General features: G+C 42.7%; 1 protein-coding gene across 7 annotated transcripts in view; it reads right to left on the reverse strand.

The window, feature by feature from the left end:
- PDE1C (phosphodiesterase 1C) overlaps positions 1-26,678 on the reverse strand; it is a 278,378-nt gene that overhangs the window by 143,109 nt on the left and 108,591 nt on the right. For 3 of the 7 annotated variants that reach the window (XM_062625496.1, XM_062625495.1, XM_062625497.1), the window contains one exon: positions 15,713-15,739. The exons of the other annotated variants lie outside the window; for them this stretch is intronic. In XM_062625496.1, the coding sequence (XP_062481480.1) occupies positions 15,713-15,739 (27 nt within the window). The remainder of the gene's footprint in view (positions 1-15,712; positions 15,740-26,678) is intronic. 7 annotated transcript variants of the gene reach the window in all.

Here is a 26,678-nt window from a genome sequence, read left to right on the forward strand (position 1 = left end):
TCAGGACACTGTATGTTTAAGTTGATGAGCTGTTTGATCCTCTGAAGACCTATATAGTTTCTTTATTTGATAATCTACCCAGGTTTCTAGGTTGTTTTCTCCTTTTATTACAGCTGCATCCTTTGGATAGGATACTGGCATCATACCACTGAATAAGACTCTCCACGTGGCCTGTGGCATATGTGAAGTCAAAAGGCAGGTAATAAAAAAGCATTACTGAACTATTCAGCAGTACTGGCAAAGTTTCAAGCCTAAGGTTTCCAAACAGCACAGCTTGGGAAGTGTTGATAAGACCCAGGCAGTAAACAGACATTAAACAAACATCTCAGGAATGGCAACGTGAAGTGACAATTCAAGCTAACTTACCACAATGAGATTATTTTATCTCACCGTACTGCGAAAATAATACGTCACCACTGTTCTTGGTAAGTGACAGAATGAGGTGCTGCAGTCCCATGCAAGAGTAAGTAGTTCACAGGGAAGGGAAAGACACAGTCTTTGCACGGGTTTCTTCCAGTTCTCACCAACGATACTTTTAATTAGTTAGAGGGTTTGAGTAGTCACAGAGCCGCATCCACACACCACAGAACAGGCTGCGTGCTGCCTACAAAGCATGCTTTAACATAGCTCAGAAACAGCCAGTGTGAAGGAAGACAGGTAAATTATTCCAAGGGCAAGAAGCAAAACAAACAGCTTTAGCGTATCTTCAGCCATAACCATTAGTTTCACTGATGACTGTAAACGTGTAAGGAGAACCTTTCTGAGAAGAGGGCTTGGAACTAGATGAGCTTTAAGGTCCCTTCTAACCCAAACCATTCTGTGAATCTACGATTCTATAAGATGATCTTCTGGAAGCTTTCTCAGTGCAAGGAAACTGCTGCATGATCTCTATGCATAGATACAGTCACAGAGCTGCATTTAGACCTCAGCAGTTATCCACTGCACAGTTCTCTTAAAAGCTCTGCTTCAAACACATCAGCTTTTAAAACTGAATCACTCCTAGGCAGAATAGTGTTTAATCGACATGCACTTATTTGCTTGGTCATTCTTTCACTGTGTGAGAGGGTGGTGGTTGTTAGAATTGCCTAAGAGGTATTCTTGGAGATGAAAGTTTCTTGCCTTTCCCAGAAAATTTGGTGCCAGTGTCTCTTCACACTAGCTTGGAAGAGCCCTGTGTGGAAATACATGTCCAACATAGCCTGAACACAGACAGTACTGCTATATATAACTTGGGATAAAATGGTTTTCAAATAACAGAATGAAAACACATATATATTATAACAAGCTTTAAACCACTAGAGCAGACAGAGCACATTGAGTCTCCATCTGTTAGCCAGCCAAGAGAATTCTGTTTCTCCTTGCACTGGAGATTCCTCTTAAAGACTTTTAAATGCATACATTAAGATAAGGTGTATGATACATTAAATCCATCTTTTTCTCATCTAGACTAGGCATCATAACTCAGTACTGCTTGTGTGATATGGATGTTTGAGAAAACACCTGTCATTAAACTGATTTCCTGTGAACCACTTGGTAACCTCGACTGTTTTTCAGACCACACAACAAAGCTGAACAGCTCTATAATCCACCCTTTGCTTTCCCAGTACTGCTCGCTCATTCCCCCCTTTCCTTCTTTGGCTACAAGTACATACACACAGGTCACATTTCCTATTGCTTTTCCAATATTATGCATGATTTTGATACTAGAGTAACAGGAGAAACATGTAAATAATATCTTTGTCCTGATACTGACCTAAGATGTCTCTATAACATCTGGAAGTTATTTAGCTGTTCAGCAAAAAACAGCTTGCGACTGTATTTCTGCCTGACTTTATAGTGATAAGAATGATAGTCACCTAAACAAACCTATTTGAAGAGCCCTCAGCATCCAAAGCATCTGCAGTGGCTTGGCACACAAGACATAAAGAAGACCCATGCTCTTTTGAAGCCAGGGGCCACATGGTTTTGTGAAGCAGCACAGGATATGTGTGTGTTAGCACTTAAATCCTCAGTTTGAGATTAAATGTGTGGGAGTTTAACTGATAGACTGGAAAGACATGCTTCCAGACATACAAATCCTTCTTCAGCTCTGAAAGACAGCTAACGCCTAATAACCATGATACCTAGTTTTCTGATCCAGGAACAAGCTTTCTACTTTTGAGGGGGCTGAGCTCCAACTCAATTTCAGGAGAACACTACTAACCTATATTCATTCAAGAGAAGGAGGATGGGGAAAGCGCTGCTGAACAGAAACACAGATTTATTAAAAGCTGTACGACATAGTTATGGCTGTTCAAAAGCCTCATTCAAAATGTTTGTTGGACATCTTTCTCATGGAAGAGTAATGCCTAACAGTACAGTTAAACTAACTTCACTCGGGGTCCTTTCGCTTTCCCTTGATACAAATCTAGCAGCAATTGAAAGACTCCTCTGTGTATTCCTGACAAAAATATGGATGTCATTTATTGATCCACTGAAAATGTATGTCATTTCTAAATATTAATAATTTTAGTTCAAAGCAAAAATGTTACATTTGTATGTTTCCAGTTGAGTTCATGCTTTCATTAATGTTCTGTGTCTATTCCTTGAGCTGAATCCCTCCACAGAGACAAATCCATCATATGCTCATAAAACCTGGTGTCTAGGTAGCATATTCCTCACTCAGATTGAAAGCTTTTGCTGAATCTGCATGGATATGATGCTTAGAAGAAATATGTTTTCCTAATTACAGCCTTTCAACAAACAGCTGGAAGAGTAGGCAGGTGAATGCTGTCTGCTCTTACTATAACAAAACAGGTTTCCCAATTAAGAATGGGCAGTTACATATATGCGGACATCACAAAGTCTGCATCTGAAAATGCCAGTCATCTTTTTTATCCCCTTTTCCCTGTTTTATTCAGCATGTAGAACTCTACCAGTCCATTCACCAAGCAAGTCCCTCATGCACTCTCAACACATGGCAATCCAGATGTCCCTACTGAAGTGTTATGCTAGAGGTTAAATACGGTTTAGCTTATGTTATTCCTGCTTCTGCTTCTCTATCAGCTCCTAATACCTCCTTTCAGATGAAGAGGCTGAAGTCACTTTTCACCTTTTCTTCCACCAGCACCTTTTAGAGCCACAGCATCTCTTTGTGCAGATCTGCAGACAGCATGCAAGGCTTCTCAGAGCCATCCATGTTTCCACCACTGAATAAATGAGAGCAAGTCACAACTTTCCAGCTGCACATGGCAGAGGAAAGTGCTTTTGCCGGTGATGTGACAAACTCCCTACATCTGTGAGGTTCCGTGCCACCTTCTGTCATTCTTTTAACTGTCCTGAACTGGACCCAAACCACCTGAGACAGAAGCCACGTCCTCACCACACAACCTTGTGAATGTGTTAGTATTGCAACTGCCCCATCCCTCACAGTGTTCAAGGCCAGGATGGACAGCTTGGAGCAACCTGCTCTAGTGTAAGGTGTCCTTGCCCATGGCAGGGGGTGGAACTGTATGAGTTTTAAGGTCCCTTCCAACCCAAACCATTCTGTGATTCCATGATTCTATTATTCTTTTAATTGAAGTGTTAAAGGATAATAAAGATGCAATTCAGAAATATCTTTACGTCTATTCTTTAAACTCCCAAGGGAAGGTTACTAGACAAGGCAAATCCAGCGTTAATGATATTTTCCTTCTAAGATATTTCAGTTCTGAATTCAGATGAGAGCACAGTGCCAAGGCTATGCTGATAAGTAAAGGCTGAACATTGCTTTCTAGAGATAAAAAGTTGAGAGCTGATGTTGATCACCACTGGTCTCTCACTGTTTCTCAAGGATACAAAAAGCAAAGCATCAGCCTGCCCATAGGGCCCCACAGACAAAATAACTGGGATGCTGCACTCCAAGTGTTCAGAATGTTCAGATAAGAACAGGGGTGAAATGAAACTGAACTAAACCATACACATTGGGAATAGTCATTCAGAAAGTCCCGAGAGATTCTGGCCCCAAGAGTCAAAACCTTCAGCTATTTCAGGTATTTTCTTCACACTAATGCTCTGCTGTCCAGCTAATTCACATCTCGCTTTAAAAACAGGACAGATGCATCTATTCCACATACCTTTGTATCTCCACCCTGGTATTCACTGCTTCCAGATGCACAATACAAGGTAGCTGTGATAATGTGAACCCTGATACTGAATGGTCTCCAGCACTGTCCTCCTCCAGGGCAACTTCTGTGCGTGCTGAGGACAGTCCATCAGGCTCTGGGGATAAAGCTCTCACCTCTGGACTGAAGTTGAACTAATCTGGTCCAGCTTTTACAGTTTTCTCTAAAACAGCCATCAAAAACCAGCATTGCTTGAGAAAGCAACAAGGCTGCTGATTGATGATACCTACTGTCACTTCAGTCCTTGGTGTCTTTAAGCTGCGTCAATAAACAGATCGGTGTTCAAGCTCTCTGGGCCTCATGAGTCATTAAATTTGAAGCTATAACATGAAATAGAGCAAGTTGTTGTCACCATTGTTTATTAGTGCAGAAACTCCCCAGAAGGAGCATTTGTCATCACAATCTGAAAACATTCAGAGTACTGCCAGAGGAAGAAGAAAAATAAATTAAAGAAATCACAATTGCAATCTGTAATAAAGCTGAAGCAGAATCACAGACCCAGTTGCATTGGGAAAGACCTTTAAGATCATCCAGTCCAACCGTTCCCCAGCACTGCCAAGGCCACCACTAATCCATGTCACTGAGGGCCTTGTCTACGCGGTGTGTGAACCCTTCCAGGGACGGCGATTCCATCACTGCCCTGGGCAGCTTGTTGCAATACAACCATTCCTATAGCTTAGCCAGTCTAGAGAAAAAGCAGCAACAAGCAGAATGCTTTTCAGAGCATGAGCAACATATTTTTACAGCAGTCTTAGTTTTCTCTTCTAAGCCAATCTACTGGCAAAAGGTATTGGATAAGCTGCTAGAGATCAAACTCACTTATTTATCCACACACAACACAGTAAGCATTCATAATCCAAATGTCTATCTCCTCACTATGCTTTTAATCATGGCCTACATGAGTTCAGCTCAGCAGCAGTTGGACTATAGCTTAGTCTCACTGCCTGCTCACCCCTTGAGCATTCTCATGAGGATCAACATGCTGTTTCATTTGGAAGGGCTTAACCAGATGTTCCAATGCCAATAATTTACTTCACAAAACCACAGGACCATTACTGTTCCGGGAGGTGGATCCCACCAGCTCTCACAGTGGGTATTTGTCTTGATTATACTACTTGACCATGAGATAAAACGGGCAAAGAAGTTCTTAGCCAGTCATCACTAAGTACTGCTGGAATTTGTTGATATGTTATTAGGTAGCTGGGAAAAAAATTCTAATAGAGAAATTACCAGCTCATGTGGAACTCAGTTATAGCAGGATCCGTTTTGATAGGAACAGAAGTAAAAAACCCTAGAATTTAAATCACCTTTTAGCAGACGAAGAAATCAGATAAATAGATTCCATGTACAGAGCTAACAACCCAACAAGAACCACTTCCATCCTATCCACTCATTACTATTAAGGCCCCAGACCTTGAAAAGGAACCCAAGGAGACAATGCTCTATAAGCCTAGAATAACTGTATGTTGCCGATAAGCAAGTCCAGAGAGCACTTGCTGCACTTCATGAAGCATTGTTTCTGACAATAAACTTAAGAGAACAGAAATACTTCCCCCCCCGCCTTTTTAAAAATAGCAGGTCCTAATCGAGACAATAATTAAAGATAAGCAGATAAGCTGAAAACATGTTTTATGTAAATACTAATCAAGAAACATTCTAAAGTTATGAACCTTAATTACATGCACCACTAAATCTGAATGTGTTGTGCAGCAGCACAGAAATAAGATACTTGTATATGCAGAGAGTAATAACCTCAGAAAGAACTCATGATTTAACTATAGCACTTCTATTACGTTCAGACAATCAGTATTTCTTCTCTCGGAAGGTATGGCTGTAGCTAGGTGAGGGGAATGTGGGTTTAAGTACTCTATGAATCAGAAGGAAGATTAGGAAAAAGCAGCTATACTGAAAAAAGCACAAGCTTAAAAATAGTTTTTCTGACCAGGCACTGGAGGCCCAGATATCCAAAGTCTTGTGCCTGCATCCTGGGAGAAACCAAAGCACTTCTCTACTATAAATGTTCTCAAAATCCATGGGAGAAAATAACTGAAAGGTCATTTGGAAATGACCTTGCCAGTCTTTAATCCTGAGAGCTTGGGATAGATCTTACTACTAAGCTGGATTCATCTAACCTACCTATTGTAGGTTCATCTAACCTACCCACTCATACATCCACACAATCAGGCATGTTAGTATCTCTGAACACAGTCAAACAAACCCACAATATAAACACCTCAGATACTTTACAAAGCCCTTGTGAAGCACAGTATTTGCAGGTAAGTAGGTAACAACTGGATGTTTCTACACAAACCTGCTCCCTAGCAGGAGAACAATTGTTCTGCTGCATGATGACAGTTTAACATCGTCATCCACTGGGGCATAACTTTAACTCAAACCTTGGAAAAATACACATGAGATTCTGTAACAGCATCTGCATCTCTTCCAGTGCATCAGTAGATGGATGAGATTGAGGGAAGGAGATGCACGGGATTGAGGGAAGGAGATGCACCAGCCAAAAAACTAGAGTAAATTGCTTCTTAATCTTCTCTGTGGTGGTGCTCATTGAAACGTGTATAAAGGGTATTAATGTGTGGTTCCTTTTTAAACTAATGCATGCACAAAGGAAGCCCAAGTCCTTTCCTTCTACTTAAGGCTTAATTTCCATTTTTGATGTTAACACTCAGAAGCCTGCCTGCCAAAATACATTACTAGCCCTGCCGCACTGTGCCTGGGGAGATGGCATGGCCCTTAGCAAAGATCTGCCAAGGTTTTCACAACAGACTCTTGCGGATATTTTCACCTTAATGTGTGATGAATCCCTTGGCCCAGAGAGAGTGCAACATCCATGTAGATATGGCATAAAGATCTGGAGGACTTCTTCACCTGTCACTGAATTAAAAGTTAAATGCCATCCCAAAATAGGCAGGACAACACCGCAAACAAAATACATTTGTTGGGGGTGAGGGAGAACTAGTCATAATACTTGGAGAGTCTGCTGAGGATGTGCTAAAGGAAACACAGAGCTTAATCAGCAGAAATCAGAGAGATGTGGCAATGAAGAAAAAGGGTTTCTAGCATCAGTAAGACTTGTCAGTGGCTCTGGTGTAATCCACACTGAAAGTGAGAAATCTCTCCTGAGAACAAGTCACATTGCCAGTAGATAGCTGACTCTCTCTGGGGCACATTATCTCAGCAAGGATGCCTCATCTGTTGCATTTGATAGATGTTTAACAAAATGCCTCAGGATTCCCTCTTCATCATTTGCAAGGGAGACACACATTTAGGAAATGAGAGATTCTGAAGGCTAGAAACTTATACAGGACTTCACTTATATCGCCCTCCCCCAGAGGAGGTCCCCAAATAAAAGCTCATTCCCACATTAACTGCCAAAATCATGGCAGTCACTAACCATTTTTGTCTTTCCCCCTCTGTCCTCCTCACACTCTCCTCAAACATTGCCCTTTGGTCTGACCACCAAATCAAAGAGAGGGATTAAAACAACTCATTATCAATTCAAATTGAATTTGAGTCGCAGCTAAGACATAGGAGTTCTGAATTAGTCATGGAAATGCTGCATCTTAGGGTAATTCAAATGACCAGGTTTTTGTAATTACCCAGCTTGCTGAAAATTGCCTGGAAGTTGTTCCAGCTCATACATTATAAATGCTTGATGGGAAAAATCAATGGAATACCTATCCACTACTTGAAGTGCTGGCTCCAAGGGGTCAAGTCATTAGCAGCTGTTGGGATTATTGGTTTGACCAGATGCAATTTAGCATTATTCAGTTAAAGAAGAACAATCCATTTAGATTATTTTGCTTTCTTCCTTCTCATGATGTTTTACTCCCCAGGAACTTTTGGATACGCAACTGAAGAGTAGAGTGATACAGCCTAAGAGCAGCAAGTGGCAGTGGGATCCCAAATCTGAGTTTCCCACTTGTTTCTTGAGGTTTCCCTTGGAGGAATAAGATTCAGAAAACAGATAAGGAGGAAACAGATAAGATTCTGTGATTTTGAGTGTAGTGTGTGTTAGTGGAAGACCAGTGCGATACAGAGTCTCAAGACTAAATCCTTATGTTGTAGATTAGACAAAAATCACATACAGCTAGGAAAGAGGGATGAAATGAACAGAGGAACAGGAAATGGCAGCTGGGGAAAGCAGGACTGGAGACAGATGTCTTAGCATTTGTGTTAGCAGTTATTTTCAAGAAATAGAACATGATTTTTTCCCAGATACTTATGCAGTTCTTCCATGAACATTGAGAGATTATCAAGAAACTGCAGCGCAAATAAGAAGAAAAGGACAAAAAAAAAGAAGTTCTATAGAGCTCCAACAAAAGAAGGCCCCTTACTAGCAGCATAAAGCATTTTCATGCAGACTTGGGAAATGAACAGTTTGATTATCTATAGAAGACTGCGTGAGTTGCTCTTATGTTACCAACATGACCATCAAAGTTAATGTGATTGTCACTAAGGAAGTTTCACTGTGTTGCATGCATCAGACCCAAGTAATTTGCTTCTCAAGGGTGAAACAAAACCAGAAAATCAATAATATTTTACAGGAAGAACATGTCTCATAGGCAATAATATAGGGCTTAACTAAATTCTTCATTAATTTTTATTATCCTTCATATACAAATTATGTGTACATCAGGGGAGAAGAACTCCCTGCTACATCCCCTCACCAAATCCTAATCTAATTCTCTAAACATGCTTCAGTAAAGGATCTCAGGTTAACTCAAATGGAAATGAACACTTACTGGTTGGTACCTGTGCACCCACAAGCAGAATTATAAGCAAAAAAGCAAGTCACTTCAATTTAGCTAAAAATAAGTCACTGAGAAGATTGGACACCCCTGAAAGAAGCTAAAGTGACCCAATGGGAAGGTGTCTGGAGACTGGATTTATTCTTCCCCATGCAGCTTTCCAGATTCATATATGCATTATTTTGCTTGCTTCCAGTCGGTGCAAACAGAAGTGCCAAACTATCATAAGGCCCTAGTGTATCTAATCTATATCACCTATTTTAGGAGTGTTAATCACCCAGGTGTACAGTCAGTGCAAACCTGTTTTCCAGCATCTCTCTTGCACACAACTTTGCATAACAAAGCCTAGAAAAGTAGCAGAAGGCACAAGACTGCTTCTGCTCTGCCTCTCCCCAAGACTTGAACCAGGCACCTAGAAATTTAAAATAGAAAACATCTGTACTGTGCAAAGTCATTTTGGTTTGAACATCTGATACCAAACATTTGATAGCAGTTTATCATCATTAAAGACTATGACTTTTCAACATCATTTTCATCTTACACTGATCCTATCCTAGCAAAAAGGGAGCAAAGCCTGCAAATCGAGGGACTACAAATATCTTGCAACAAATAGACACAAACACTATCCAGAAAATCTGAATCTAGAAGACACCACAATTCCACTTTGAACACCAGCGTCATGTAGAGAGAGGACCAAATCAAAAGAAGGAATGCGTTACCAGTTCTGCTGAAAAGATACTGAAGTTTATGGCTGAATTTCACCTAAACATTAACAGTTTTAGGAAAAACTTGAACATAACTTTCTTTTAATAGATAAGAACACTTGCCATCACAGTATGAGTAGCAGAAGCTTCTTGTTTCATTTCCAAATCTGGCAGAGTCCATTCCTTATCAAGCAAGATGTGTTACTGTTACAACAAATTTTGCACAACCAGTAATATTTTAGATATTGTAAATCAGCTGCAAAATTATGCTCAATATAGTCAATATTAGTCATTAATAATTAAAGACTTGTATTTACAGATAATTATTCAGCATTATATAAGATATGGAAAAAAATTAATTTTAGTAAAATAACAGGAATATACTGAAAGATTTGATATCATATATATATCTATAAAATACATAATAATGGAATATATAAGAAAGATTTGGTCACTATTTAATCATGCTTCATAATTATTTTGTAGTTGCTCCTGCTCTGGATAAAGAAGTCCCATTACTCATGACAGGGATTCAAAATTCATAGCCTCCTCTTCCAGAGCCATCACCTTAAGGAATGGTTGCCTCCGGTTAGAGTAGAAAAACTAAGAAAGATTTCAAAGCAGGGAAAAAACAATACAAAAATGTGTGTATCTGTCTGGAGCCCAATCTCATTGCATCTTCCAGCTGTCTAAAACAGAGGAAAGGAGAAGGACGGAAAGCAGGAGGGTATGTAAAAGCGTACATTACTTTCAGTGTTTCAGTGTTTTTTCCACTTACAGAAAGTGTCAGGAGAACAAAAGCTGGGATCTTCTAGAGGTAGGCTACCTCCTCTCCTCTCAGCATGAAGGTTCCCTACACACAGCCAAGTAATATAAACTCCCTCCATGAGTTAAAGCACAAACTCCACTCAAATTTGTCCACTTGACCTACACCCCCCTTTGCAGAGCTGTGTAATGCTGCCAGTATCTGACTGCACTTAACCTGCATTAGAAGATCACTCAAGTTGCACCCAGAAAGCCAGGAAATACCAAATTAAGGTTACCAGTGTCATTTTGATTCGCCCCCTTCACATGCAGATTAATTATAAGCTTTACTTACATGACCACGTTCCATTTTTTCCCAAAGCACCTATGACTCTGCAGTGCAATGAATATAGAGCACTCAACAAATTAATACCTTTCTACTGAAATTAAGTGTTTATTAAATTTAACAGAACCAGCTTCACTTGTAATATTATAGAAATAAGTCATATCTCTTTTTGCATAATGACCAGCAGCCTTGAATTGAAAATTTAACACCAGTTTCCCTGAAATGGAGAGTTTTAAGAAGTCCTACTGAAGTAACAGGGAGCCAGGGAAGTCTCAGCACCCAAAAGAATTTACAAAGAATTTGGACACATGAAGTCCTGCATTGTGTGTGCACATCACTGATACTATATGTATGTATATATCTATATAAAACCTTGAGCTAAGCAATATTATAATTACTTGCACAGCTTAAGGAATTAGGGGTATTTTTATCATTTGTAATTAAGATAACCTTGCAAGGTCAATAGATAAGCTGTGGAAATAAAATGGTATCAGAACTAAGGACTAAGCATATTGTCAAATGAAGTAAGTTGAGGAATGCCAAGAGTCAATCAGGGCCACAGTGATGTCCTCAAGCACCAAGAGCTGGAAGAGATGATTTGACCTCCAGAGGTCCCCTTCAATCTGTGTTACTCTATCACTGGGAGGGATAACTTCCACTGTATCTAATGCCTTTACACAGAGAATCAGCTTTGAGAGAGCACTGATGCTTCATTCCAGCGATGATCTCTTTAGTGTATCCTAATAGCACTAAAGGACAAGAATAATCCCAGCACAGTTTTCCTCACAGGATCTGGTCCTGAGTAAATGCCTAACTTAAAGATTACCTAGAATGAGACTTTTGAAGTGATACACTTGCCTGTATTTTGAAATAATGCAAAAGATGCAGTCGATTATTGTAATATAAAGAGGTATAAACATGAGTAACACTGAGGATGACTATCAACTAAAGCGGGGGGGGGGAATCATTTTCCCACTTATTTTGCATGCAACACTGTGCACTTATGGTTTCACCTCTTGTACTATACATGAGCATAAATACATAATCCTTTTATTCATTTCTTAATGGAAGAACATGTTCACATTTTCCTCCAAGAGTATGTTAACTAAATGCTGGAGCAACTGGAATTAAGAAACACAGATATAGACGAGAAAGTACAGGAAAGCATGGGAGAGGGATGGAAAAGAAGATCTCTGCTCATGACATTCCTGCCTGATCATCAGAAGGAGAAACAACAAAACCTTATGAAGATGAGGGAAGGCTTGATGTTCCAGCCATGTGATTTGTATATCAACCTTTTTTAATTTGAGTACAATCCTTTTTAAAGAAATGACATTAGTATTTTGCAGGGCCCTTTAGGATGCTTCCTTTAGGGTCACAGCCATATTCCAAGGGCACATCAGTTATATTTCCTTTTCTACTTTGTCCTTCAGGAAAGCAGTAGCAGGTACTCAGGGAAAAACATCCACCCATCCATGATGGATGGATAAAATATCAGGACTCTTTTTACTTGACTTTTATCTAAAATGAGCTCACTGTAAAAGAATTCGCACCTTAGTAGAAAATTAAACAATACAATCAACCAACAAATAGCTAAACCAAATCAGCAACACATGCAATTCTGTTACTGGCAGAGTAAAAATGCAAGGCTATGGTTCATAGCCATGTAAACTAACACAGATTATATATCTGACAGATTTTGAGAAGATAAACAGGCCTTCATTGAGTCCTTAGAAGTGCAGAACTACCTGCACTATATGAATGTCACCCAAGCACAAATCTAATCTAGGAGAGGATTGCCATGAGCTACTTGAAAAGCTCATTTCCCTTTCAATATCCCAGGGAGCTGAAGGAAACCACGGGCAGCCAACAGCTGGCTGCCTTCAGGATAACTGGGACTCTCGGCAGACAAATCAAACATGACCGAGGTCTCAGGTGCTCCAGAAAAAGCAAACCCAACCCAGGACCTGACAGTTCAAGAGAGCTTTGGCTTCCTGTCTAGTTCTCCCCCTTGCTGACTACCCCTCCAGTCACTATTTAATAAGCTTATACCTACTACTCACTTACCCAAAGGGAACTAGATGGGAGAATGATAGATGACCCGACTTCTGATTAAATATCCTGCTTCTCTGGTATTGCTGTGATTAATCTACATCACAGTTCAGCGGTTCAGATGCAATTACTAGGTTGGGTCTAATGAAATTAGGGTTGTCTAGACAGCTGTGAAACTTCCAAGTTTATGAGAAAAATCATATCAATATATTATTGTTACAAAAGCATTTAAGTCAACTCAGTTAACAGGATGATCAAGGCAAAAGTCAGCGTCTATCACTTCTATTTGCAATTTTAGAATGGCTCAAATTTTGCTCAGACTCTATCACCCCACATTTTCTTGCACGTAGCTCATCTTCATTCCCAACAGGTCTGCACACAGGGGAACCTGTTTCTTTACACTGCAAAGTACAGAGGACAGCAGTGTCTCCTTCTTCATAGCTAAGTGCTGCTTACTATCACCTCAGCATTCCTATGTGGTAACACTCCCCAAAGAGAAACAAAAGGAAGAAGATGAAAAAGCAAGTGGAAGACAAAGATGCCCCAACGGCTGGAGCAGCTTTGCTCTGGAGCCAGGCTGAGAGAGCTGGGCTGGTTCAGTCTGGAGAAAAGAAGGCTCTTTAAGGGGAGACCTTAGAGCAGCTCCAGTGCCTAAAGGGGCTACAAGAAACTTGGAGAGAGGCTTTGGACAAGGGCCTGTAGGGACAGGACAAGGGGAATGGCTTTAACCTGACAGAGGGGAGATTGAGATGAGCTCTTAGGCAGAAGTTCTTCCCTATGAGGGTGCTGAGGCCCTGGCACAGGGTGCCCAGAGAAGCTGTGGCTGCCCCACCCCTGGCAGCGTTCAAGGCCAGGTTGGACGGGGCTTGGAGCAACCTGCTCTAGTGGAAGGTGTCCCTGCCCATGGCAGGGGGTTGGAACTAGATGAGCTCTGAGGTCCTTTCCAACCCAAACCGTTCTATAGTTCTATTAAGAATGCTCCAGTTCAGCTGTCAGCCACCCTCCAGAGCCCAGCGACATCAGAACCACCAAAATCGTTTTAAAAAAACATAATGAAGGAAAGAAAAGTCCACAGCAAATGAATATGGGAAAAGAAAGTGAAGACCTGAGACAAGTCATCAGTTTATGTTCATTGCTGGAACTACCAACTCAACAGAGATTCTACTTAAAACCAACCTTTAAATGAACAACCATCCTATTGCTTCCTTTTCCCGGATGTTACACTTCAGCATCGGATGGCAGCATGTGCAATTTCCGTTTTAGTACCATACCTTAATGACACAGCAGGTGGTAAATTCAAGTCAGAAGCGCACTACTCAGCTAATTTGCCCTAGGTGCTGGGAAATTATGATTCCCAACCACAGCAGCTACCCCGCTGAGCTGCACAGCACTCCAGCCAGCAGCAGGTGCCCGCTAAGCATGGTTATCAAGAACAAAGCAAGGTTAGCAAGGCAAAAAACATAACCCTGTAATGGTATGTTTAAACAGTCTGGCATACTCAATTCTCTGTATGTCATTAATAGAACTGTGTACTGAGCTTGTAGGAGCTTTAAACATACTTCATCTCTCTTCCAAGGCTTACAGAAAGTCTCCTGTAGAGATGCTGAACACAAACCTCTTTGATGCCATGGTTATGTACATAGAAAACACACCCAAAAATAAGACACACTACCGAGGACATTGCAAACAGTGCTGAGGGGATACACACAAAGCGCAGTCACTGCTCCTGGAAATTATCTTAACCCCAGAACAAATCCTCTCACAGCAACTCAAGACCTCTGCTCAGATACATGCTCATAATTAATTAGCAATCATGGCAGCAGAAAGGGAAACAGGGAGAAAAGTAAAGCTGCAAACAGGACTAGTGTCAGCCCCACATTCAGGAAAACAATTGGGAGCATATTTACCTTCTCCCTGTTCTTGTGCTCACACTGCACAATGCCCACCATGCAGCTCAGCACAGAAACCTCCAAATCAGTATTTCCCACTAAATTGTCATACCTCAACATGATTCAAGCCACTGCACTTCAGTGTCTAGCAGCTGTGACACACAAGCACACACGCAGCCCATCCAGCCAGTGCTGCAGTGGAGTGATCATCTTCAGCGTAGCATGATAGCAAACAGGAGGGGTGGCTGTGATGTCTTAGCCCATCACATCACCACGCGGGCTTATCTGCCAGCTCTCTCCATCATCACATAACATTAAAGGGCATACTCAGCAGAGCTGCAGGGTTTAGTCTTTAGGAAGCACTCTGTAGGAGTCTCAAATCCAGTTAAAGTCAACATGAACTAAAGATGCTCAGCACGTCACGAGATTAAGTCACCAATTAATACTCCCCATGCAGGGAAGAAGGAGTCAGCTCAGCACCAAAAAACTTTGTCTTGCAAAGTGTGGGCTCTGAAGCAACCAAATACAAGGGCCCCAAAGAAAGAGAAATGAATCTGTCAAAGCCCCCCATTGGTCCTCTCTCCTGCAAGGAGACAGTACGATAACTAGATCGGGTAGCTGTAATAGGGCCTGTTTATCAACAGGGTCCGTGTTTTCCTTCAGTCTCCTGCAAAGGCACAGATCATTAGCAACACTACAAGCCCACAATCCATTTTGTTATTACAGCATGAGTAAGCGATAGGAGTTAGAACCAGCAGAACTTGTAGAAGGAACAGAGTGACGTTTCTTAGGGCTTGATACCTTCAAGGATAAATATTTCTGTCCTTACTCAGGGAAAAATACTGCTAATGGCAGTGGGGATCTGAAGGAACAAATAATGCTAGCAGCAGAGGGGGTCTGAAGGAAGAGCAGTGTAACATGGACCTTCAGAGGGGGCAACAATCAGTACAAGGGCATTTCCCTGGGAACAAAACCAATCTGGTAATAGGAAAATCCTCCTTCAAACCCCCTAACAAAAAGAGACAGATGACTCACAAACAGCTTCCAGTCCTCTGCGATTTACTCTTACCTCTGTGATGTTTTCTTGTATTTTCTCCTGCAGGAAAAGAACAAAATACAACTGAGATAAGAACACTCTACTGGTGAGGAGGGGAAAAGGAGAGGATCAGAAATCAAGAGCTATTACATGAAGTCACTTCTGCCATGAGAATGCCCCAAATGTGATGCAGCCGAACCCTTCTGCTAACCTCAGTGGTGGTTGCCACTAACTTCAATAGAAAAAGGTGTTTGCCTGCCTGCATGTGCATCTTGCCTTTTCTTGTAAGAGAGGGTTGCTGCAGCTAGGAAAGAATGAGTTACTACTCTAAATGACTTAACAGGAAGCCCAAGTGACAGAAACTTACTTGTACTTACTAGTAGTAAAGTAGTTTCTATGTCTCCATCCAGCCGATAAGTGTGGCCTTACCTGTGGAGAGCCCCCTATGATGGTTGGGTGCATCACAGTACCACCCCTCCACCTTGGCTGTGGTCACTTAGTGGAAAGCCCCAGCAGTTTCACAGCAGCCTTGCTCTAAGAAGGAAGCCTAGATCTTAGCAAGTCCTTTACTCCACCAAATCCCAGATACCACACCACAGAGGTTCACTTAATTGCACATACCCTGGGACCTAACTGACCTGAGCCCAGGAACAGGAATGGCAAGAGTGGACAAGCACACTGACAGCACCTCTTCTCCTCAACCTCTTAATGCGCTTAGCACAGTGGACTGTCTTCTACAGCAGGCAGTGGCACAAGCTGCCAATGCTAAGAGTAAAGCAATAACCATGAGCCCTTCTGCATGGCTACCTCCGTGGCTATACAGAGGTGTATCAGCACTGTATGTTCTCTATGAGCTCCTCATCCTACAACAGCCTTTTCCAGCAGCTTCACACAGTGCCTGGCAAAACAGGGCATTGATTGCATTTGAACTCAGCTCTGCTTTTTATGTTTTAAAATAACACTAATGATCTCTAAGCTTCCCAAGCAGTAATGGGAACAAGTCTCAGTGTCAACTGTGATGAAGGGTGCAAGACCAACACCCTGTTGTTTAGCCATAGAGACATTCCTCACCTTTTTAATGTGTAGGTAATACTGTTAGAATGGGTGTGCTGCTTTATAGCATCAAGTGCTGCTCTCATACTACTGAATATGGAAAACTGTGGCTAAGGCAGACCCAGAATCATAAAAGTCCTAAATATTTACTTTAAAATGATTTAGAAATATTTCATTTACACTTTACTGTGGGAAGAATTACTTAAGCTTGAATAGACGCAAAGGAGTAAAAGAGTGAATGTTCACAGCAGTATCAAGATTATTATTATTACTATTATTATTATTATTAACAAGTTAATTCTTTCCCTTGAAAGACTCAGCTGGTGTATTCCAGCACTGCCAGAACTATTTTCCCTATATTGGTTAGTGACTTTCATGTAATCTTATGCAGTGCTTTTCTTTCAGACAAACTTCACATTTGAGCAAAGATACCATTCATTAACTCCCCATCACCCGAATTTCCTTGTATATCTTAAAGAGGTGGCTAAGCCTTAGGGTACCTTTTGCATTGCAGTAATAATGACACTTTTCTGATCTGTTACCCCTCTTTTTACTCAACAATATTTTTACTGCATTAGAAAACTGTATACTATCACAGATGACTACCAGCAAAAAAAGCGTTTGCCTGGTCACAGTTGTTTTTAAATCCATATATACATTCTTTATTGCTGTAGTTTATTGTTTCCACACCTGCCCTTCAATTACAGTTGAGGTTTACATGTACCAAGTGACTGCATTTATAAGCACTGAATTTGCATGTTACAGTTGAAGAGTATATAACTAAAGCTACCCTTGTTTGTAAATTCAGTATCACTAATGCATGCACTTGCTTCAGAAAGAACACCACTAGCAGATTCTGATATCCAGCAGCAAAAATCCCTGCACACCTGAACTTCCAGCACTTCAAAACCAAGGTCTAACAATGCTACTCACCAATGTTACAAAAAGAAGGAGCTGATAACATAGTCTGCCAATAACTAAAAGGGCCTACAAGAAAGGCAGAAAGGGACTTTTTACAAGGGCAGGTAAGGACAGGACAAGGGCAACAGCTTTAAACTGCCAGACAGGAGATTGAGATGAGCTCTTAGGCAGAAGTTCTTCCTGTGAGGGTGCTGAGGCCCTGGCACAGGGTGCCCAGAGAAGCTGGGGCTGCCCCATCCCTGGCAGTGTTCAAGGCCAGGTTGGACACAGGTGCTTGGAGCAACCTGCTCTAGTGGAAGGTGTCCCTGCCCATGGCAGGGGTTGGAACTGCCAGCCTTTAAGGTCCCTTCCAGCCCACACCACTCTACGATTCTATGATAGTATAGCCTTCAGTCAACATCCACCTCCTTTATGCTTACAACCCACCACTGACACCTGCTTTCTTTAAATGAGATCATTGCAACCAAGAAATTAGAAGGTGCCTCTTTTAATACCTCAGCCAGCACCAGAGGTTGGTTGCAATCAGCAGCCATGTGTGAATTAACAAGGGGAAAGCAGGGAGAGAGGATCTAGCCTTGTTTTTGTGGGGTTTTGTTCAGTTGTTTATTTTCTAAAAGATGTGGGACAGACCATCCTGGTTCATCTCCCCAGGAGGAGCCTACACAGACAGGAACTAGCTGCTCAACTACCTTTAGTTCTGGGATAAACCTGGAAACAGACACATCTCCCAGTCAAGCTCAAGGGACACGTGATTTTCTGAACAAACCCCAGCTATTCCTCTTTCCCAGAAGGGAAGGAATTAGACCTGCAGGAGGTGGTGTTCCAGCCTCCCACATGCAGGCTCATGCCTGCAAGAGGCTTGTTGGTAGCACCAGATCTGTGTAAGTTCAGGCTCTTTTCCTACAGCACACAAGCCGCGCTAGAACTGCCACATCCATTCATTGCCTGGTACCTGCTGTGGAATGTATTACTCATAGGCCTACATTTAGCTTACATTAAAAAAATAAGTTAGAAAAAGTAGTTGGTATTTTTTTCATGTTGAAGAGAATTAGCAGGTGACTCACACCAGGTAGGCCCTGTATTACCAGTGTAAACTAGAAATAACTTCACTGAAAATGCAATTACACCTGCATGAGTGTAGTATGAAGTGAGTCAGTCCTCATACAAGTAGTCTGCTGGAACCTAATGAAAATAAACCCAGTCAGATGTCTAAAAATAGGTATTTTGTTAACTACCAAAACTAACCAAAGTGGTGGATGGGACGACATTTTTGTCTCAAATGAGATGAAACCAACAAGACAGTTGAGCCCATTTCAGTATCAGCTCTTCTGGGAATGAAGGAATCCTTCATGTGCCCAGAGCAAAAGCAAAATATACTGGCCCAGTATAGAATAAGGACAGACTTTTGAAGGTATTTAAGCATCAATACGATTTAACTAGCTACAGCTATATGGGCACCCAATTCCCATTGAAATAAATAGACATGCAAAATTTCTCTCTGTGCTTTGATACCCATCAATTTCTTCAAGGATAAGTATCTGTTCCCAGGGTTGTGTTTCTGCCCTTTAATTCCAGTGCACCCTCAGGCAAACTGATTTTTTCCCTCTATTTCTCCTTTAGACCCTTTTCCATTGTATTTTCAGCTCTTCGGGTTGCACCTTTAGAGGTTTTGCACATCAGTTTATGGCAGTAAGGCATAACTGGAGCCCAAATAACACTACTTTTGAGTTGCTGCAAAAAGCTTCCACCCTACCTGTGCATCCAGAAATTACAAAGATGAAGAGAATTTAATAGAAACACACAAAAACTGTGTCTGAATTTGGTAATGACATTCTCAGGCCTTATTCTTCTGAGAGGCGCAATGGGGTTAATGTGTCTAAGTAGGTATGGAGAGGAGTGAGGGTGGAGGGATTGGGGGCATTAAGTAACACATTCATTCCACAGGGTTTGCTATTAATGGAATCTTTTCAGTATATGGAGTAAAACTGTGGGTCCTGCAGAAGTAATAGGAAGATCTTTGCCTAGCTTCATCCCTGGAAATTTATACTAAAATCTGAAAGTTGATGAGCATCACGCTCTGCTCACACTGCTGCTAGAGACTAAGGGTTATATCTGCCCTTGGTAAGGTCTCTGCAGGCAGCAATCAGGCCACCAGGGGTTACCATGCAGTTAGCAACCTGAGGTGACACTTCTAACTGAGTTAATGCTTTGTGGCTCAGGAATGCCAAGTGCCACAAGCACATCCTTAGCCTGCTGAGATGGTGAAGTGACTCAGCTTTCCAGCTAAAGCTCAGAATCAGCACTGACAGCAGCTTACTCTAATGTGTTTTGTTTTGCCTGACCATTGCAACAGGTTCATAGGGCACACACAGCTGGTTAGGTCAGTTTAGCAAGCCAGCTATACTTCTGAAGATCTAAAGTCCTTAAACCTGGTGGCCCATGCTCTCCCCTTCATACCACCACCTTATAATTCACAAGCCTGAATCTAACACAGTATGTGCTTAGTGAAAAAGAGGGCAACAACTCTTCAGAGAATAGCTAAAGTGAATCTGCCACAGTGGTTCAAAAACCATTGTCCCCAGCACCCTCAGAGCCTGGCAGACATGGGTGCATTCCTGCACATCACCTGCTTTGGTGCAAAGTTCAGCCTTTTGGCTTAAACTGCCCGCAACGGTGGTTTTAAGCAAAGGTGCCAGGTTTGCTACTGCTGCAGCCAAGGTACACTCTGTACTTCCCACTCTGTGGTGGAGGCAGAGGAGAAGCTACCAGCACATTAACTCCTCCAGCTGATGCAGAGAGCCTCACCAGAGCTTGCCTGCCATACCCCTGATTTTGTGCTGACATTGGTAAACAGGATCAGAGCTGCCTGCAGAAAAGGGAAACTGCCTCAAGTGGAACATTTTACATAAGCTACTTCTTCAGAAGAACCACAGTCATTAAAGAAAGCAGTTACCACAAGCAAATATTTAGTTATTCATAGGCTGGAATAGGAAACGGGACTTTTCCTCTTCTATATTTAGAAGCTTTATAATTAGCATGTTTAAGGTGTGAGTGGGAGCTTAATCATCCATTAACAAAAGCACCCAACAATGTCTGTCCTTCAGTCCTGGAGTCTCACCACCTCCATAGCTCACCCAAGGCTGTTCATCATCTGTTTCCTTGCAGGGCTCCCCCACCAGCTCCTTTGGAAGCACAGAGAGAAGAAGCCACCCTACCACAATGAAATGTGGTGAATCCACCTCATAACAAGCACATTCCCACAGCTCTTTCCTTTCCTGACACAGTTGACCTTCTGACAGTAGGATAAGGTGTCAGGGCGTGAAGTTCAACATTACTAAAAGGCCTGGTTTGTAGTTTAGCAGACCAACAGCAAGATAAGCAATGAAATTTGGCAAAAGAGAAACAAGTCTGTCTACAGGTCAAATCTGGAAGACTCTTCCTGCTGTTTTGTTACCCATCAGTGAATCTATGGGGAAGGAACATTATCCCTCCACTTATTTTTTTTAATGTGAGAAATGACCACAATTTATTTACTGCTTTTGTCTCCAAATCCTTCCAGCTCGTTGGTCCAGAATCCCCAAGGTTTCCCTCCCGTGGCCATGCCTAGGGTCAAGAGCATTTCCATCTCCCAAGACCTCTGTGGCTGTACACCAGTGGTGTAGCAGTTCTCACTGCAGGTAGATGCCATCAACCTGTGCATGGCTCCCAGGGAGAGGCAGCTGGGGGCTCACATCCAGCCACATTCTCTGACTGATGGGATCACTTAAATAAATTGAAAGCCTTCCTTCCCAGCAGCTCGATGCTCTGCATCATGCGGTGCATTACCAATTAATCGTCATCATCACAGGATTTGTGATGCACTTACGTTACATTACCAAAGCCTGCACTAATAACCATGTATAAATCAATCCACAAAACCCCAATCACACAGCACAGACTACAGAACGGCATCTGCCAAAGCTCAGGATCCCATGGGAGACCTGACCAGAACTCAGGAATATACTGAGATCAGACTTCAAAGGGTATGATGCCATCACCTCCTGCTGGGGTTTTAATTCCCGAATTGAAACTGAAAGACCAGTTTCTTTCTTTATTCACTCCCTAGTCAATAAAGCACGACCCAAAACAACTCATTTACTCTTCCTTCTACATTTACCAGAATACTGTGCTGAGTTAAAGACAATATGAGCATACAGTGCCAGCAGAAGAGAAGAAATGGGTGCAGAAAGGGAAGATTTCGGCTGGCACTTGAGATTTGATGGAGGATTTATGTGGGATTTTAAAAAACACAAGAGAAGTCATTTTAAATTGGACTCTGAACCACACGGGGACATAGTGAAATCATAAGAGGATGAAGCAGGCACTTGTCTCATTCTAAGTAGATTAGAAGGTTCTGCGTGCTCTGAAGCATGGGCATGTGCAGTGCAGGCATACAAGGACGAGCTGTTCACAACCTGAAACAGGCACGAAGATTTCAGTAGAAATAGAGAGAAGACAGCTGAGAGGCACAAGAGATTTACAGTAAAAATGGAGGGAGACACATTCATATCTTGAAAACAGGAAGTACTGCTATGAAGTAGAAATGAAGCTTGCACTCAACTCACAATTGGTAAAAAAAAATGCATGGAAATAATTTAAGGTCAAAAAAATCCTCACTGATTTTGCCCAAGGAAAATGCTACTTTGATGAATTGCCAGTCTGGCTGACCACCGGATTTCTCCAGTCTAGTTACTGAGATCTCTGTATTTACTCAGTTTCCCATTTGCAGTTGGTGTGGATTTAGATTTTTTATATGAAATAAAAAGGAAACAGAGGTCCTGAACATCAAACCCTTCAGGAAGAATATGATCTACCGCTCATTCTGCTTTTTCTTAGTATAGAAGAAGCAAATTCTCTTGTGCTTCACACACACCACATTCCTAGAAAAGTGGGTGTACAGGAAAGTATGTTTCAGGAAAATAAAGACCTGACGTCTGAAAAGGATATAGAGAAGTTCTCACTATCCATGCCTAAAAAGAAAATAATACAAAAGATACGGATTGTCAAATCACTGCAGAGCATTCACCATAGTGTACGACCTTCACATATTTACTATTTGAAAAATAGATACAGGCTTAGAGAGACTGTTACTTTCTAGCTGGTCACTCCACATGCCTTATGGAACATTTGGCTCTGAAACCAGTAAAGGTGATGACCTGCAAAGTACAGGATGGGTGGTACCTCAACATGCCTATTCTGTAGCCTCTCCCACTGGAAGAGATTGTGGCACTTAGTGCACAATAGAATCGGAGAGGGACAAATACCTCCCTGCTGCTCTGAGCAAAGATGTGCTTCACATCGTGCTCGCACTGCAACACTGACATCCGCAAGCGAGATGTAGCTTCCTTGCTAGTACAATGTCTCAAAAAAGGGAGTGAAAACACAACCTTTCCTGTGCGGTCTTTAGTTGTATCCTGTTTGTTTCCCTAAGAAAACAGCTTGTGAAAATGAGTCATATCGACAAGGAGTGTAGAGTGGAACAGTTCCTCTTGGAATAAGGTAAAGCATAATGTTGCAGAGCACATATAGGGGCAATATTGATGCATTGTGTACGCTGGAAACACGTAATACTGTTTAGTGGGAATTCCATTCCCCCAGTGGCAAAAAGCTGTTAGGTTCTGGAAGAAACAACCATGTACAGATTAAAAATGTACTCTAATCACTGCTGCTATGTAAAATGAACATACCAAATTCTGCAGGAGCCAAACAGACAGCTATTTCATGCAGGGTGGCTCTGTGATTAGTTACAGCACGCACCACAATGGGGAGGGAGAGAACCACTCTTCATACCCTGGATTAAATATCAAGACAGGAAACACGGACTGGAATTACATCAGAGCAGACCAGCCGCGTGTGTGAACTCACTAAACAAATCTGCATCTTGCCCTAAGCTCTAGTAAATCTATTTGGTGCTATTTGTAAATCTAAATGTTGCTTGTTATTGTTATACCCCCCCTCCCCTTCAACACAACCCACCCCCTCTGCTAGTAGACAGCTGGTGTGACGCAGAACTTTAAATCTCATGGTTCTGTGCCAGGCCCTCTTCTGACTCCGGGTTAGAGGCTGGAACACTCAGATTACTGTTGGACAAGCCTAAGCAAGGGGAGAAAAAATTACTGCACAAAGATGCAGTGTTCCCTTTCCAAAAGAAGGGAACTTCACTTTGCCATTGCCACCTCCCGAACCCCCCTCCTTCAGCGTGCTGGAAGCTTTTTAAAGTTCCTCAGCCTTTTTACAGCACTACTTTGTGTAGCGAGGCAGAACTGCTACAGCCCTGGCAGGGCCTGCTCATTCATAGGCCACTTATTAAATGCCACTCTTAGGAAAAGGCAACATTGGACAGGCTGAGAGACCTGGGCTGGTTCAGCCTGGAGAAGAGAAGGCTCCTTAAGGGGAGACCTTAGAGCAGCTCCAGTGCCTAAAGGGGCTACAAGAAACTTGGAGAGGGGCTTTGGACAAGGGCCTGTAGGGACAGGACAAGGGGAATGGCTTTAACCTGACAGAGGGCAGACTGAGATGAGCTCTTAGGCAGAAGTTCTTCCCTATGAGGGTGCTGAGGCGCTGGCACAGGGTGCCCAGAGAAGCTGTGGCTGCCCCATCCCTGGCAGTGCTCAAGGCCAGGTTGGATGGGGCTTGGAGCAACCTGCTCTAGTGGAAGGTGTCTCTGCCTATGGCAGGGGGCTGGAACCGTATGAGCTTTAAGGTCCCTTCCAACCCAAACCATTTAATGATTCTACAATTTAAACTCCTCATAAAGAGCCAATGCTCTTCTCAGGACTTCCCAGCCCTCCATGTTTCTCCAGGAGCATGGTTGCTAGAGAGCAGAGTCACCTGAACAACAATGGACCTCTGAGATAGCCAAAGCAAGCCTGTTTGCTCAGGAAAAGCGGATTCACAGGGGCTCCTATGCTCAAAACTGCTGGCTGCAGCAGGGCTCAGCACCTTCAGCAGGGTCCCTGCTACTCTGCCAACACTGTTTCTGTATCACTGCAACATTATTCTCTATAGAGAGTAAAAAAAGGTGCTGCCCAGGCATGAGTGACATCGGTGGGATGGCACACAACTGGCTCCACCAAACTGGCCATAAGGGCAGAGGGAAGGAAGAGAGGAAGAAGAGGGAGGGAGGCAGCAGTGCTGCCCTGTGCTCCCAATGTAGAAACTGTTCACAACACAGGGGAACACTCAGGGGAAGGGAACTAGGATGGGCAGGTGAGTGGATGGGAACAGGGACTAGAGGAGGCTGTGCGAGGCTTCTATTCCTTAAGTCCCTACTCCATGCTGTCGGCGGCTGTCTCACGAACATCTAGATGCCACAGCAACCATGATGGAGGAGAGTGAGGGGTGGTGGTGTCTTCAGAAACCTCAGATATAAAGATGAGTTTAAATAAGCAAGACCTGTCCTTTCCACATACCAAGTGCCATGGTTCCAACCGCAACCAGCTCTTAAAAGTCTGGCTGCTGTTAAGGAGGAGCTGAGTTCCCTGCCTCTGGCCCAGAAGAGGAGCAGATCTGCCTCCTTAAGGTAAATAGGGAATACAAGCTTCAGAGCCTGACGTTTCATAGGTAGTGAGGCTAGGTCGGACCACCATGATAATTCACTCCAGGTTATTCAGCTAATTTGCACAACTTGGGAATTTCCTTCTCCATTTGCAAGCAGATTTGTTAACTACAATCACACTAACTAGAAACAGGTCTAAAGGTCACTGAGCATCTACACACAAGCCTTTCTCCTCTGCAAAGCACTTTAAGGACATTCCCTGTATGACACAACTGACTTAATCTGCACATCCAGTTAAACTGCATCCAAACATGTACAATCTGCACATGGAACCCTAGTGCAAAGGTGGAAAGATGAGTGCCCAGACAACACAGCTGGAGCACCTCTCCCATGAAGATAGGCTGAAAGAGTTGGGCTTGTTCAGCCTGGAGAAGAGAAGGATCCAGGGAGACCTTTTATCAGTCTTCCAATACCTACAGTGGCCTACGAGAAATCTGGAGAAGGACTTTTTACAAGGGCCTGTAGGGACAGGACAAGGGGAATGGCTTTAACCTGACAGAGGGGAGATTGAGATGAGCTCTTAGGCAGAAGTTCTTCCCTATGAGGGTGCTGAGGCGCTGGCACAGGGTGCCCAGAGAAGCTGGGGCTGCCCCATCCCTGGCAGCGTTCAAGGCCAGGTTGGACGGGGCTTGGAGCAGCCTGCTTTAGTGGAAGGTGTCCCTGCCTATGGCAGGGGGTTGGAACTGGATAAGCTTTAGGGTTTCTTCCAGCCCAAACCAGTCCGGGATTCTACGATTTGCCTGAATGAGACAGTGACACAGAAACAGTGGTTTGTACTGCATTTATAACCAGAGGTGTTCTTGCAGCATCCAGGCTTTCCTTCTAGGTCTCCTATTAGAATCTGAGGCAAAAAATACTGCACTACAGATTGGGCAGCATCTTCAAATATCCTTAAGGGCAGCTCTTGTCCCTGTGATTTTCAGCAACACCCAAACTCCTAAGTTGAGTATGACTTGCATATATGTTGTGCTATGAGCTATTTTAATTTGGAAGGAAACAAATCTAACACTTATTTATGTGCAGGGACCTGAAGAACTCACAGGGCTACTTTTTTATCCACCACCTCCTTTTTTTTAAGCTCTCTTTGGTTCTCCTCTCCGCCTGTTTATGAGCCAGTATGCTCTTTTGTAGATGATCTCCACAGTTCTCCCCTCCCAGCCTCAACCCCCACAGCTTCCTCTCTTTTCAGACTTGCTTGAGAAGTGAAAGAAGAGAGTTCTCCCATCTGACTGTAGCTGTCCCTGCTGCATCAGTGTGTGTGTGTAGAGGCGCATATTTAAATTGTGTATTCAGACTCCTTGCTTAGCAGACACCAGTAACTGCTTACTGCTAGTGAATCCCAGAAAACCAGCTGCTCCACAGGAGGCATGGGAGGAAGTGTGATCTGAGCATCATTTACAGCAACCATCTGAACTGTTCAGCCTTGCA

This window comes from Pezoporus occidentalis, unplaced genomic scaffold (genome assembly GCF_034315485.1).
Source record: "Pezoporus occidentalis ecotype Australia unplaced genomic scaffold, CSIRO_AGI_Poc_V1 ctg28, whole genome shotgun sequence".
NCBI classification, from domain to species: domain Eukaryota; kingdom Metazoa; phylum Chordata; class Aves; order Psittaciformes; family Psittacidae; genus Pezoporus; species Pezoporus occidentalis.